The sequence below is a fragment of the Haematobia irritans genome, chromosome 3 (assembly GCF_050003625.1).
Source record: "Haematobia irritans isolate KBUSLIRL chromosome 3, ASM5000362v1, whole genome shotgun sequence".
Classification (NCBI taxonomy): Eukaryota; Metazoa; Arthropoda; class Insecta; order Diptera; family Muscidae; genus Haematobia; species Haematobia irritans.
Window position 1 is genome coordinate 22,465,980 of NC_134399.1, and position 16,933 is coordinate 22,482,912.

At 34.0% G+C, this 16,933-nt stretch overlaps 1 protein-coding gene across 4 annotated transcripts in view; it reads right to left on the bottom strand.

The window, feature by feature from the left end:
• The window catches only part of LOC142232038 (UDP-glycosyltransferase UGT4-like), a 74,360-nt gene that overhangs the window by 19,337 nt on the left and 38,090 nt on the right, over positions 1-16,933 (bottom strand). The window contains exon 1 of one of the 4 annotated variants that reach the window (XM_075302738.1): positions 6,296-7,016. The exons of the other annotated variants lie outside the window; for them this stretch is intronic. Within the exon in view, the coding sequence (XP_075158853.1) occupies positions 6,296-6,978 (683 nt within the window). The 5' untranslated portion in view covers positions 6,979-7,016. Of the gene's footprint in view, positions 1-6,295; positions 7,017-16,933 lie in introns of those variants that run through there. 4 annotated transcript variants of the gene reach the window in all.

The window sequence follows — 16,933 nt, forward strand, 5'->3', positions numbered from 1 at the left end:
CAATTAAATTTTTGATTGAATCAATTAAAAAATTAATTGAAATTTGCTCAAAAAATCAATTAATTTTTTAATCAAGAATTTTTTCTATGCCCAATTAAAACTGTGATTGATACTATAATTTTCGTGATTGAAGACATTTCAATTAAAAAATTAAATTAAAAATTAATTTGGTGACTGAATCAGAAAAAAAAATTTTTTGTGTGTAAGTATACCTGGATCAACATTCAGAGTTGTCAGTCCGTTTAATATCGAGCTCGGATGGACATTATTGAACACCCCTTCGATGTCAAGAAACGCCACGATTGTGTATTCTTTGACAGATACACACAAAAAATTTTTTCTCTGATTCAATCACCAAATTAATTGATCCAATTAATTTTTTAATTGAAATGTCTTCAATCACGAAAATGATAGTATCAATCACAGTTTTAATTGGGCATAGAAAAAATTCTTGATTAAAAAATTAGTTGATTTTTTCAGCAAAATTCAATTAATTTTTTAATTGATTCAATTAAAAATTTAATTGATGTTGATTGCAAAACGCAATTAATTTATTAAGGTAACTATTTTTAAAAAGGTAACTATTTTTAATTACTTAGTTAGATTGGCTTAGAGTTTTTATTTGGATTAACAAATGATTGTTTGAAATACATTTTTAATTAAAAAAGTAAAAAAAAACAGCACTTTTTGTAACTGAATTAGTCTTCCGAATTTGATTAAAAAGTTAATTGTATCAATTAATTTATTAATTGAAAACATTTTCAACTTCAATTAACTTTTTAATTGGAAATATTTTGGTGATATTTTTTTCTGTGTAGTGAGCTTTCAAAATACACAGAAAAAAATATCACCAAAATATTTCCAATTAAAATGTTAATTGAAGTTGAAAATTTTTTCAATTAATAAATTAATTGATACAATTAACTTTTTAATCATGATGGAAATATTAAGTTAATTAAGTCAATGATTGAAAATTTTAAAATTTTTAATTAAAAAATTAATTGATACAATTAACTTTTTAATCAAATTCGGAAGACTAATTCAGTTAAAAAAAGTGCTGATTTTTTTAAAATATTTAATTAAAAATGTATTTCAAACAATCATTTGATAATCCAAATAAAAACTCTAAGCCAATTCAGAGAGTAATTAAAAATAAAGGGTGATTCTTTTGAGGTTAGGATTTTCGTGCATTAGTATTTGACAGATCACGTGGGATTTCAGACATGGTGTCAAAGAGAAAGATGCTCAGTATGCTTTGACATTTCATCATGAATAGACTTACGGTCTGCCACAACGTCGAATTTTCAGTGAATGGGCCCTATAAAAGTTGGCAGAAAATCCGCTTTTTTATCGACAAATTTTGTTCAGCGATGAGGCTCATTTCTGGTTGAATGGCTACGTAAATAAGCAAAATTGCCGCATTTGGAGTGAAGAGCAACCAGAAGCCGTTCAAGAACTGCCCATGCATCCCGAAAAATGCACTGTTTGGTGTGGTTTGTACGCTGGTGGAATCATTGGACCGTATTTTTTCAAAGATGCTGTTGGACGCAACGTTACGGTGAATGGCGATCGCTATCGTTCGATGCTAACAAACTTTTTGTTGCCAAAAATGGAAGAACTGAACTTGGTTGACATGTGGTTTCAACAAGATGGCGCTACATGCCACACAGCTCGCGATTCTATGGCCATTTTGAGGGAAAACTTCGGAGAACAATTCATCTCAAGAAATGGACCGGTAAGTTGGCCACCAAGATCATGCGATTTGACGCCTTTAGACTATTTTTTGTGGGGCTACGTCAAGTCTAAAGTCTACAGAAATAAGCCAGCAACTATTCCAGCTTTGACAACAACATTTCCGAAGAAATTCGGGCTATTCCGGCCGAAATGCTCGAAAAAGTTGCCCAAAATTGGACTTTCCGAATGGACCACCTAAGACGCAGCCGCGGTCAACATTTAAATGAAATTATCTTCAAAAAGTAAATGTCATGGACCAATCTAACGTTTCAAATAAAGAACCGATGAGATTTTGCAAATTTTATGCGTTTTTTTTTTAAAAAAGTTATCAAGCTCTTAACAAATCACCCTTTATTTACCTTTTTTAATTAATAAATAATTTGAGTTTTGCAATCAACATCAATTAAATTTTTAATTGAATCAATTAAAAAATTAATTGAATTTTGCTGAAAAAATCAATTAATTTTTTAATCAAGAATTTTTTCTATGCCCAATTAAAAATGTGATTGATACTATCATTTTCGTGATTGAAGACATTTCAATTAAAAAATTAATTGGATCAATTAATTTGGTGATTGAATCAGAAAAAAATTTTTTTGTGTGTAGATTACAGTTTAAATAAACGTAATTAAAAAGTGGCACAGTATGACAAAAAGTGGCGCAAAAAAGTAAAAACTATCACAATTAGTGGCGTAACAAAAAGGTGGCACAAAAGTATAACCGCACGAAAAAATAGGAAATTTGGCAGAACGCACACAAAAAAATATTTTTCTGATTCAATCACGAAATTAATTGATCCAATTAATTTTTTAATTGAAATGCACAGAAAAAAATTTCACGAAAATTTTTCCAATTAAAATCTTAATTGAGTTTTAAAAAATATTCAATTAAAAATTTAATTGATTCAACAAATTTTTTAATTGAAATAAAAATCAATCATATAAATTAATAGTATCAATCAAATATTTAATTGGATCAATTAATTTTTTAATTGACTGTCAATTAATTTTTTAATTGATACTATCATTTCTGTGATTGAAGACATTTCAATTAAAAAATTAATTGGATCAATTAATTTCGTGATTGAATCAGAAACAATTTTTTTTGTGTGTGTCTTCAATCACAGAAATGATAGCATCAATTAAAAAATTAATTGACAGTCAATTAAAAAATTAATTGACAGTCAATTAAAAAAATTAATTGATCCAATTAAAAAATTAATTGATACTATTAATTTGTGTGATTGATTTTTATTTCAATTAAAAAATTTGTTGATTCAATTAAATTTTTAATTAAATATTTTTTAAAACTCAATTAAGATTTTAATTGGAAAAATTTTCGTGAAATTTTTTTCTGTGCGGTAATACTTGTGGAATGTATAAATACATTAACACTTTTCGATTCGGCCACAAACTGGAATAACATCCCAGCAAAAAACGGAAATGGGGTAAAAAGGGATCAGAAGCAATTCGTTGTACATGGACTTAATATCGGGCGGAAGAAATCTTTTAAAACCACACAGAAAAAAAATTCACAAAAAATTTCCCAATTAAAATTTTAATTGATTTTTAAAAAATATTCAATTAAAAATTTAATTGAATCAACAAATTTTTTAATTGAAACAAAAATCAATCACATAAATTAATAGTATCAACTAATTTTTTAATTGGATCAATTAATTTTTTAATTGACCTTCAATTAATTTTTTAATTGATACTATAATTTCTGTGATTGAAGACGTTTCAATTAAAAAAATAATTGGATCAATTAATTTCGTGATTGAATCAGAAAAAAACTGTTTTGTGTGCAGTTAAAAGGTCTTTTTATTTAGAGATGAAAGTTGAATCTTTATACCATCATAGCCACATAGGGGTCAGGGTAAAATAACTTTGATCTGGCAAAACATGTTTCTACCAGAAATATTACTTCAGACCCCATAAAATATATACCGATTGACTCAGAATTACCTCCTGAGTCGATCTATCAATTAAAAAATTAATTGAAATTTGCTGAAAAAATCAATTAATTTTTTAATCAAGAATTTTTTCTATGCCCAATTAAAACTGTGATTGATACTATCATTTTCGTGATTGAAGACATTTCAATTAAAAAATTAAATTAAAAATTAATTTGGTGATTGAATCAGAAAAAAAAATTTTTTGTGTGTAAGTATACCTGGATCAACATTCAGAGTTGTCAGTCTGTTTAATATCGAGCTCGGATGGACATTATTGAACGCCCCTTCGATGTCAAGAAACGCCACGATTGTGTATTCTTTGACAGATAGTGAGCTTTCAAAATAGATTACAGTTTAAATAAACGTAATTAAAAAGTGGCACAGTATGACAAAAAGTGGCGCAAAAAAGTAAAAACTATCACAATTAGTGGCACAACAAAAAGGTGGCACAAAAGTATAACCGCACGAAAAAAATAGGAAATTTGGCAGAACGGTAATACTTGTGGAATGTATAAATACATTAACACTTTTCGATTCGGCCACAAACTGGAATAACATCCCAGCAAAAAACGGAAATGGTGTAAAAAGGGATCAGAAGCAATTCGTTGTACATGGACTTAATATCGGGCGGATGAAATCTTTTAAAAGCACACAGAAAAAAAATTCACAAAAAATTTCCCAATTAAAATTTTAATTGATTTTTAAAAAATATTCAATTAAAAATTTAATTGAATCAACAAATTTTTTAATTGAAACAAAAATCAATCACAAAAATTAATAGTATCAAATAATTTTTTAATTGGATCAATTAATTTTTTAATTGACCTTCAATTAATTTTTTAATTGATACTATAATTTCTGTGATTGAAGACGTTTCAATTAAAAAAATAATTGGATCAATTAATTTCGTGATTGAATCAGAAAAAACTGTTTTGTGTGCAGTTAAAAGGTCTTTTTATGTAGAGATGAAAGTTGAATCTTTATACCATCATAGCCACATAGGGGTCAGGGTAAAATAACTTTGATCTGGCAAAACATGTTTCTACCAGAAATATTACTTCAGACCCCATAAAATATATACCGATTGACTCAGAATTACCTCCTGAGTCGATCTATCTCTTGGCGTCATTCGGTCCGTTTGTCTTTCCATTTATTTGGTGTTCGCAGGATTCTGGTCGCATTTATTAACCGATTTGGATGAAATTTGGTACACGCAGAGAAGAAACATGATTGCCACAATCATATTCGAAGAGCAAAATAATATGATAGCAGCTATTTTTGCGGCGACCATGTAACATTTTAACCTGCAACCATGTTGGCTCAGTGAACATGGTTCTAAGAAAAATACAATTGTCCTCATCTAAAATGTTATTATATTGATAAAAAGAATTTTGTTTCCATTAAAAGACAATGGTCACGATCTAAAATGTTATGTTATTCGTCAAAAATGTTTTTCTTCTAGTTAAAAGAACATGGTCACAACCTAAAATGTTTTGATTTTTATGAAAAAACTTTTTTCGTCGTCGAAAAAAGGACGCCACTTGAGAAAAGAAATACAAAATCAACTTTATTTATTTGTTTTTATTTATTTATAAACTAATTCATTGTTTATTTGTATTTATAATGTCGTGCAAGCAAACTTCACATATTTTTACACACTCTAGTTTGGTTCAATTTCAACAATAAGTAATCATTCCATATTTACTTCGTGACCATCAAATGTACAAACGCAGACATCATGTAACTGCAAATAAAAATAAATTATATCATATATCAAAATGCAGAACAAAAACCAGGTATATTTTTTTCAATTACACTTTCCTTTTTTGTATTCACATAAAACCACGTGCCATTTCTGAATAAATAAATTAACACAAAACACAATAATTCCGTATTCTCCGTCCATTCCAAGAAACAATCAACACACGACTGACGCGCAAAATGAAAATCGTGTGTACCTGCTCAATGTTTTTATAAAATTCTTGTCGCTGCAAAAAAATTAAAAAATTAAATGGTCACGAAAACAATGTACATGGTCTTTATGGTCATGTAATGGTTGTAGACATGTCTATACGTAAACTATAAAAATATTTTTTTCTCTGCAAAAAAGTAAAAAAATTGAATGGTCAGATACATGATTTTCCTGACCATATAATGGTCTCAAATTCTATCATTTAAATAATAGAACATGTTTGCGGCATTTGAGAATCATTTAAATGCTTATTGCCAACATATATTTTTCTCCGCTCGAAAATTATTTTTACAAAGACAAAATACATGGTTTTCGCGACAATTACATACTCTAAATAAGCATTAAATGGATGCGGCAACCATGTCCAAACATGTTTTTTCTGTGCGTGTACATGGCGTTTGATTTGACACAAGAACGAACGCTATTGAATTCGGATCAAATTTAGATATATACTCCCATATAAATAGAGTCACATTGCCCGTTTTTACTAACCGATCATCGTCAAATTTTGCCCATATTAATCATATTCACAATCCTTTAAGTGTGCAACATTTTATCGAAATAGGGCACATTTATGAAGACTATAGATTCATACTTAAAATACAGCATTCATATTATTTTCATTTACTCACCTATAAAACTCCTCATTAGCTGAATCTATATAAGATTGCAGGACAAATCGTTCAAATGTATAATCAATGAAATTCATTAACTTTTGCTTAAAACTCAATGGGGGTTTCCATGAAAGCCTCGTCAAACGAGGATAATAGGACACTTCATCTGGATTACCCAATAGACGATCGATAGCAAATGGTGACCGCACTAAAGTTACCACGACAATGGGACATTGAAAATGAGCACCCAGACCAAAGATAAAATCCATCATTGTATTACCCACCAAGACAACATCAAAATCACCCGGTTGATATTGAGCTAGAAAATCCATCATTATGGGATGATTTAAAGTACGATGGACACATTCTAGTCTTTCATCGATTACTTTAAACCATACCGTGTAAGGACCTTTGGTATTATTCACCAAACGCTTGCCATCATAATGATCTTGACCCTCAAGATGAGTGTATTTATAATGATCTGGGAATTTTTCTTCGATCTTGGCATTAGGATTAGGATAATTACTGAAGATTGTTATATGGTGTCCATCATCAGCCAAAGATTCGGTTACAGCACAATATGTCAACATATTCGAATATGAAACAGGACTATAAAAAGCCAAAATACGAGCGGCCTCTATAGATGATATGTTCACAAATAAAATTAATAAAAATTGCCACAAAATATAAAGAGACGCCATTTTAATTTTGTATTTAGGATTTGAAGAATAATTTGTTAACACATCTAAAAATTTCCCTCTTTCTTCACTGACTATCCAACAATAACTGCAAATCTATCCGATTGTTGCCAATCATCTACATGGTTTATCTCTGTTCATTGATATCTCATAGACAATGCTTATCTAAACATTAAATAAATAAGAAAAACTAAATGGAAAGTGTGTTTTTCAAAACAGATTTTTTGTAAACATTTTGGTCTAGCTAAGAAATCCATAATCCAATGTGGTGAACAATGACCTAAAATTCCTGACCACTTGTTGCCAAACATACTCATGAGTCATGAAGCTGGTGTAGTGAAAAAAGGGCCACAATGATATCTGTGAGTAAATAAAGTAGAAAGTCGGACGGAGCCGACTATAACATACCCTAAACCACCCCTACTGAATTAATAACAAGTATATACAGTTCGGCCGGGCCGAATCTTAAATACCCACCTCCAAGAATCAAATATAATAGTTTCCTTTGAAAATTTCAGGGAGGGGTTCGCTGACAGATATTTTCCCAAGCAAATTAGATCAACCAATACGCTTCGCGAAGATAAATATAAAGATTTTACCTATGATGACTACATCAGATTCTGAATTTATAAGAACAAGTAAATTATGAAATAACATAACGCCTTGATTTGAAATCCAAAATCTGTAGATTATTACCCCAATTTTTTAAATGACTAGCTTAACCCGGCCCGCTTCGCTGCGCCTTCCGAAGCGTATTTGTAGGAACATTTTGCGTTAACTTTGTCAACCATATTCTTCGTGCTGAAAACAAATTTGAAAAGATTTGAGATTTGCCAATTTCATGTAAATTTAAGCTCTTTACTACAAAGAAGTCTGGCAGAAGCCTGTGCAAAAATCATAAAATTATGTACCGAGTTCCCATTCACGAACAACCCTCTACTTTCAATTTAAGAAAAAACAAGTATATACGGCCGTAAGTTCGGCCAGGCAGAAGCTTATGTACCCTCCATCATGGATTGCGTAGAAACTTCTTCTAAACACTGCCATCCACAATCGAATTACTTAAGTTGCGGTAACGCTTGCCGATGGCAAGGTATCTTAAAACCTCCTAACACCATCTTCTAAATTGTATGGAAGTCCATACGTGGTATATATTAAATCAAAAAAGATCGATCCAATACGTATATAATTCAGTTTGACAAAGTAGACATAAAATTTTGACAACATTTTCTACAGAAATAAAATTTTAACAAAATTTTCTATAGAAATAAAATTTTCACAAAATGTTCTATAGAAATAAAAATTTTGACAAAATTTTCTATAGAAAGAAAATTTTGACAAAAATTTCTACAGAAATAAAATTTTAACAAAATTTTCTATAGAAATAAATTTTTGACAAAATTTTCTATAGAAATAAAATCTTGGTAGATTATTTTTGGCTCGAGTGGCAACCATGATTATGAACCGAATAAAATTTTAACAAAATTTTCTCTAGAAATAAAATTTTGACAAAATTTTCTATAGAAATAAAATTTTGACAAAATTTTCTATAGAAATAAAATTTTGGTAGATTATTTTTGGCTCTAGTGGCAACCATGATTATGAACCGATATGGACCAATTTTTGTGTGATTGGACCAATTTTGGTATGGTTTTTAGCGACCATATACTAACACCACGTGCCTAATTTGAACCGGATCGGGTGAATTTTGCTCCTCCAAGAGGCTCCGGAGGTCAAATCTAGAGAACGTTTTATATGGGAGCTATATATAATTATGGACCGATGTGGACCAATTTATGCATGTTTGTTAAAGATCATATACTAACACCATGTTCCAAATTACAACCGGATTGGATGAAATTTGCTTCTCTTGGAGACTTCGCAAGCCAAATCTGGGGATCGGTTTATATGTGGGCTATATATAATTATGAACCGATGTGGACCAATTTTTGAATGGTTGTTAGAGACCATATACCAATATCATGTACCAAATTTCAGGCGGATCGGATGAAATTTGCTTTTCTTTGAGGCTCCGCAACCCAAATCTGGGGATCGGTTTATATGGGCGCCATATATAATTATGGACCGATGTAAACCAATTTTTGCACGGTTGTTAGATACCATATACCAATACCATGTACCAAATTTCAGCCGGATCGGATGCAATTTGCTCCTCTTTGAGGCTTCGCAAGCCAAATCTGGAGATCGGTTTATATGGGCGCCATATATAATTATGGACCGATGTAAACCAATTTTTGCACGGTTGTTAGATACCATATACCAATACCATGTACCAAATTTCAGCCGGATCGGATACAATTTGCTCCTCTTTGAGGCTTCGCAAGCCAAATCTGGAGATCGGTTTATATGGGGTCTATATATAATTATGGACAGATGTGGACCAATTTTTGCATTGTTGGTAGAGACCATATACCAACATCATGTACCAAATTTCAGCCGGATCGGATGAAATTTGCTTCTCTTTGAGGCTCCGCAAGCCAAATCTGGGGATCGGTTTATATGGGGGCTATATATAGTTATAGACCGATGTAGACCAATTTTTGCATGATTGTTAGAGACCATATACCAACACCATGTACCAAATTTCAGCCGGATCGGATGAAATATGCTTCTCTTAGAGGCTCCACAAACCAAATCTGGGGATCGGTTTATATGGGGGCTATATATAATTAAGGACCGATATGGACCAATTTTTGCATGGTTGTTAGAGACCATATACCAACACCATGTACCAAATTTCAGCCGGATCGGATGAAATTTGCTTCTCTTTTAGGCTCCGCAAGCCAAATCTGGGGATCGGTTTATATGGGGGCTATATATAATTATTGACCGATGTGGACCAATTTTTGCATGGTTGTTAGAGACCATATGCCAACACCATATACCAAATTTCAGTCGGATCGGATGAAATATGCTTCTGTTAAAAGCTCCACAAGCCAAATCTGAAGGTCCATTTATATGGGGGCTATACATAAAAGTGGACCGATATGGCCCATTTTCAATACCATCTGACCTACATCGATAAAAACTACTTCAAGTCGTTAGCTTGTTTCGTTCGGAAGTTAGCGTGATTTCAACAGACGGACGGACGGACGGACTCAGAATTTCACCACGACCCAGAATATATATACTTTATGGGGTCTTAGAGCAATATTTCTATGTGTTATGGGACTATCACGTACCCTATATTAATTTCACAACTACTCAATGGTCCCTATAAATTCTATCGAAGTAAATCGACAAAGTTTATTTCAATTTTCCCCTTCCCAACCAGATATCGAAAAATCATATACTAATTTAAAAATCATGTATAAATTTAATAAAATTTAATCCTCCCACGTTCCCTGTAAATTTCAGGTAGATCGGAAATGTTTAAATTTTGCTCTATTGTTTTAAAGGGACGTCACTTTCCCCGATACAATATCGACAAATACCGTAGTGAATGGCACCCCTAACCTTCCCTGAGAATTCTTGAAAATTTCCTTCAAGTGTGGGGCAAGGAAGGTTGCCTCTTCGTTCATAACCTTCCGCCACTGCCTTTGTAAATTTCAAGAAAACATAAGAATTTTTGTTTTTTTTTTTTTCAGTCTTAGAGGAGTACCTCCTCCTTGACCAAATATCGAAAAGTGATGTAGCGCTTCTTTTGTAAACGTCCCAGAAAATGTCAAGCAAATTATAAGCCTAAAGGGGCGGCCTCTCTTCCGTCCAAATATCACAAAATCAGGTATCAACTATTAATATCGTAACCTCTCCCCAGTCCTCTGTAAATTTCAAGTAACTCGGTAAAGTTTAATTGTTTCTCTGTATGTAGTTACTTAAGCGGATGTCTCCCTATGTCCTTTTGTTTTTTATTAAAAAATTAGGAACCTGATATAAATATCATAACCTCACTATTTTTCCGTAAAATTTCAGTAGGGGGAGTTTAGTTTTGTTTTCACTGTACTTAAAAAAACAAAAAAAGTCGGACAAATGGGTGGTCCCCCTCCCCGACCAAATATCGAAAAATAATGTAGCGGATTTTTGTCTAGATGCCAACCCCAACATTCAATGAAAATTTCAAGCAAATCGCATAATTTTGTTCCAAGTTTAAAAAAGTAGGGCAAGGGGGAGGTCCCCCTCCCCGTCCACATATGAAACCATCAGCTACCCCATATTAATTCCATAACCTCACCGCATGTTCTCTGTAAATCTTAGATAATTTAGAGAATTTTAGTTTTTTCACTGTACTTTAAAAAAAGTCGAACAAAGGGGAGGTCCCCCTCCGCCACCAAATATCGAAATATAAAGTAGCGGATCTTTGTCTAGATACCAAACCCAACCTTCAGTGAAAATTTCAAGTAAATCGGTCAACTTTGGTCCAATTTTCAAAAAGTCCGACAAAGGGGAGGTCCCCCTCCGCGACCAGGTGTCAAAAAATGAGGTACACTATTTTCACCACATGAACGCCCCCTACGATCTCTGAAAGTTTGAAGTCAATCGGTTCAGCCGTTTCGGAGCCAACTCGGAACATACAAACAAACAAACAAACATAGATTGAATTTTATATATATATAGATAGATAGATTACGATAATTTTGCATTCAGTTTCAAGCAATTTTCATGATCAGTGCGCCCTCTATACCCTCAATAAGTGAAATCGGTCTATATGGAGGCCTTACCAATTGGACCTATAAAACTAAATTATATACACCTTATTATGGGTCTAAAATGCCAGTATATTTTCAATTTGTGGCAAATCGGATAAAAACTACAATTTCCAGAAATCCTAGGATTTAAATCGGGAAATCGGTGTAATGGGGGCTATACCAAAACATGGAAGGATACACACAGTCAGTGTTGCCAGGTGATTTTTGACTCTTCCCCCCAAATCTTAAGAAAAAAACCCCTAAATTGCCCTAGGCTTTTTTCAAAAACCCCCAAAAAATTTAAGAATGTAAAAAGTTCAAAAAGGGTCCCAAATTTCGTGAAAAAAAATCCCGTAGTGATACACTTTAAAAATTAAATTTAACACAAATATATATACTGAAAGAAGAGTTTTCTTTTCTGGGAAGCGGAATTTTTGACAAATTAAGTTTTCTTTTGATGCTGAAAAATTTTTCTTTGAAGTAAATAAAAAATAAAATTTGCTCTTTAAGAAAATACTTTATAACAGGAGAGATTTTTGTTTGTTTAAAATTTCGTCCCTGAGGAAATTATTTTTTCTTTGGATGTAATAATACTATATGTATATCAATTTAAAAATCAGGCTTACTCTTAAAATGCTTTCAGCTGCTAAGTGCAAATACGATTGTTTTTAATTGTGTCAAATATTGAAAATGCCCTTTCAACAGAAGATTTTGAAAAAGATAACGAAAATAATGCTATTGTATTCTAGATTGTATTTAGTCTTGTTGACTTTCCGCTTCTTTTTTCTCATAATTCATGCCAAATTATTCCGAATTTGCTTGAACATTGCTCCACTTTATTAGGTCCAAAATATTTTTTTACCCCCAAAAATCCCCCCAAATAAATGTTACACCTAAAAAGCCCCCTAAACGTGAAAAAACCCCTAAATTTGGGGGGAAAACCCCTAACCTGGCAACGCTGCACACAGTATTCAGCACATCTAACTGTAGTTCTAGAATCTAGACCCTAAATCGGAGGGCCGGTTTATAAGATGGTTATATCAAAACCTGTACCTATACTCAATATATTCGGCACATCTCTTTAGGGTCCTAGAATACCTCTAGATTTCCAATTTCAGGCAAATTGGATAAAAACTACGGATTCTAGAAGCCCAAGAAGTAAAATCGGGAGATCAATCTATATGGGGTCTATATTCGGCAAATCTCTTTATTTTCCTAGAATACCCCTAGATTTCCAATTTCAGGCAAATTAGGTATGAACTACGGATTCTAGAAGCCCAAGAAGTAAAATCGGGAGATCTGTCTATATGGGGGCTACATCAAAACATTGACCGGTACTCACAATTTTCGACACACGTATTTATGGTCCTAGAATACCTCTAGATTTCAAATTTCGGGCAAATTGGGTAAAAACTACGGATTATAGAAGTCCAAGAAGTAAAATCGGGAAATCGGTCTATATGGGGGCTATATCAAAACATGGACCCGTACTCACCATTTTCGGCACATCTCTTTGTTTTCCTCGAATACCTCTAGATTTCCAATTTCAGGCTAATTAGGTAAAAACTACGGATTCTAGAAGCCCAAGAAATAAAATCGGGAGATCGGTCTATATGGGGGCTATATCAAAACATGGACCGATGCTGACCATTTTCGGCATACCTCTTTATGGTCCCAGAATACCTCTAGATTTCCAATTTCAGGCAAATTGGATAAAAACTACGGATTCTAGAAGCCCAAAAAGTAAAATCGGGAGATCGATCTACATGGGGTCTTTATCGAAACATGGTCCGGTACTCACCATTTTCGACACACGTCTTTATGGTCCTAGAATACCTCTAGATTTCCAATTTCAGGCAAATTGGATAAAAACTACGGATTCTAGAAGCCCAAGAAGTAAAATCGGGAGATCAATCTATATGGGGTCTATATTCGGCAAATCTCTTTATTTTCCTAGAATACCCCTAGATTTCCAATTTCAGGCAAATTGGGTATGAACTACGGATTCTAGAAGCCCAAGAAGTAAAATCGGGAGATCTGTCTATATGGGGGCTACATCAAAACATTGACCGGTACTCACAATTTTCGACACACGTATTTATGGTCCTAGAATACCTCTAGATTTCAAATTTCGGGCAAATTGGGTAAAAACTACGGATTATAGAAGTCCAAGAAGTAAAATCGGGAAATCGGTCTATATGGGGGCTATATCAAAACATGGACCCGTACTCACCATTTTCGGCACATCTCTTTGTTTTCCTCGAATACCTCTAGATTTCCAATTTCAGGCTAATTAGGTAAAAACTACGGATTCTAGAAGCCCAAGAAATAAAATCGGGAGATCGGTCTATATGGGGGCTATATCAAAACATGGACCGATGCTGACCATTTTCGGCATACCTCTTTATGGTCCCAGAATACCTCTAGATTTCCAATTTCAGGCAAATTGGATAAAAACTACGGATTCTAGAAGCCCAAAAAGTAAAATCGGGAGATCGATCTACATGGGGTCTTTATCGAAACATGGTCCGGTACTCACCATTTTCGACACACGTCTTTATGGTCCTAGAATACCTCTAGATTTCCAATTTCAGGCAAATTGGATAAAAACTACGGATTCTAGAAGCCCAAGAAGTAAAATCGGGAGATCGGTCTATATGGGGGCTATATCAAAACATGGACCGATGCTGACCATTTTCGGCACACCTCTTTATGGTCCTAGAATACCTCTGGATTTCCAATTTCAGGCAAATTGGATAAAAACTACGGATTCTAGAAGCCCAAAAAGTAAAATCGGGAGATCGATCTACATGGGGTCTATATCGAAACATGGTCCGGTACTCACCATTTTCGATACACGTCTTTATGGTCCTAGAATACCTCTAGATTTCCAATTTCAGGCAAATTGGATAAAAACTACGGATTCTAGAAGCCCAAGAAGTAAAATCGAGAGATCGGTTTATATGGAGGCTATACCAAACCATGGACCAATACACACCATTTTCTACACACCTCTTAATGGTCCTCAAATACCTCTCGAATTCCAATTTAAGACAAATTGGGTAAAAACTACGGATTCTAGAAGCCCAAGAAGTAAATTTGGGAAATCGGTCTATTTTGGGGGCTATATCGAAACATGGTCCGGTACTCACCATTTTCGGCACATCTCTTTATGGTCCTAGAATACCTCTAGATTTCCAATTTCAGACAAATTGGGTATAAACTACGGATTCTAGAAGCCCAAGAAGTAAAATCGGGAGATCGGTTTATATGGAGGCTATACCAAACCATGGACCAATACACACCATTTTCTACACACCTCTTAATGGTCCTCAAATACCTCTCGAATTCCAATTTAAGACAAATTGGGTAAAAACTACGGATTCTAGAAGCCCAAGAAGTAACTTTGGGAAATCGGTCTATATGGGGGCTATATCAAAACATGGACCGATACACCCCATTTTCGACACACCTATTTGTGGACACAAAATACCTCTACATTTCAAATTTCAAATCAGATTGTAAATACAGTTTCTAGAAGACCAAGAAATAAAATCGGAAGACAGGTCTATATGGGGGCTATACAGAAAACTGGACACACCTCTTTTTCGACACACCTCTTTATGGTCCCAAGATAGATTTCCAATTTCAGGCAAATTGGATTGTAAATACAGTTTCTAGACGCCCAAGAAATAAAATCGGGATATCGGTCTATATGGGGGCTATATCAAAACATGGACCGATGCTGACCCTTTTCGACACATCTCTTTAGGGTCCTAGAATACCTTTAGATTTCCGATTTGAGGAAAATTGGGTAAAAACTACGGATTCTAGAAGACCAAGAAGTAAATTCGGGAGATCGGTCTATATGGTGGCTGTATCAAAACATGGACCAATGCTCACCATTTTCGACACACGCTTTTATGGTTCTAGAATACCTCTAGATTTAAAATTTCAGGCAAATTGGGTAAAAACTACGGATTCTAGTAGCCCAAGAAATAAAATCGGGAGATAGGTCTATATGGGGGATACACTAAAACTTGGACCGATTCACCCCATTTTCGACACACCTACTTGTGGTCTCAAAATACCCCTAGATTTTCAATTTCAAGCAAATCAGATAGAAAATACAGTTTCTAGATGCCCAAGAAATAAAATCGGGAGATCGGTCTATATGGGGGCTATAACAAAACATGGACCGATACACCCCATTTTCGACACACAAAATACCTCTAGATTTCAAATTTCAGGCAAATCCGATTATAAATACAGTTTCTAGAAGACCAAGAAATAAAATCGGAAGATAGGTCTATATGGGGGCTATACAGAAAAATGGACACACCTCAAAAATTGGTCCACATCGGTTCATAATTATATATAGCCCCCATATAAACCGATCCCCAGATTTGGCTTGCGGAGTCTCAACGAGAAACAAATTTCATCCGATCCGGCTGAAATTTGGATGGTGTAAGTATATAGTCTCTAATGACCATGCAAAAATTGGTCCACATTGGTGCCTAATTATATATAGCCCCCATATAAACCGATCACCAGATTTGGCTTGCGGAGCCTCTAAGAAAAGCAAATTTCATCCGATCCGGTTAAAATTTGGAACATGGTGTTAGTATATGGTCTCTAACAACCGTGCGAGAATTGGTCCATATCAGTCCATAACTATATATAGCCCTCATATAAACCGTTCTCCAGATTTGAACTACGGAGCCTCTTGGAGGAGCAAAATTCATCCGATTCGGTTGAAATTTGGTATGTGGTGTTAATATATGGCCTCAAACACCCATGCAAAAATTGGTCCACATCGGTCCAAAATTATATATAGCCCCCATATAAACCGATCCCCAGATTTGGCTTGCGGAGCCTTTTGGAGAAGCAAATTTCATCCGATCCGGTTGAAATTTGGTACGTGATGTTAGTATATGGTATCCAACAACCATGCATGAATTGGTTCATATCAGTCCATAATTATATATAGCCCCCATATAAACCGATCCCCAGATTTGACCTCCGGTGCCTTTTGGAGAAGCAAAATTCACCCGATCTGGTTGAAATTTGGTACGTGGTGGTAATATATAATATTTAACAACCATGCCAAAAGTGGTCCATATCAGTCCATAATCATATATAGCCCCCATATAAACCGATCCCGAGATTTGGTTTTGGAGCCTCTTGGAGGAGCAAATTTCATCCGAGTCAGTAGAAATTTGGTACATTGTGCTAGTATATGGCCGTTAACAACCATGCCTACCTGGGTCCATATCGGTCTATAGTCATATAGCCGATCCCCAATCACACAA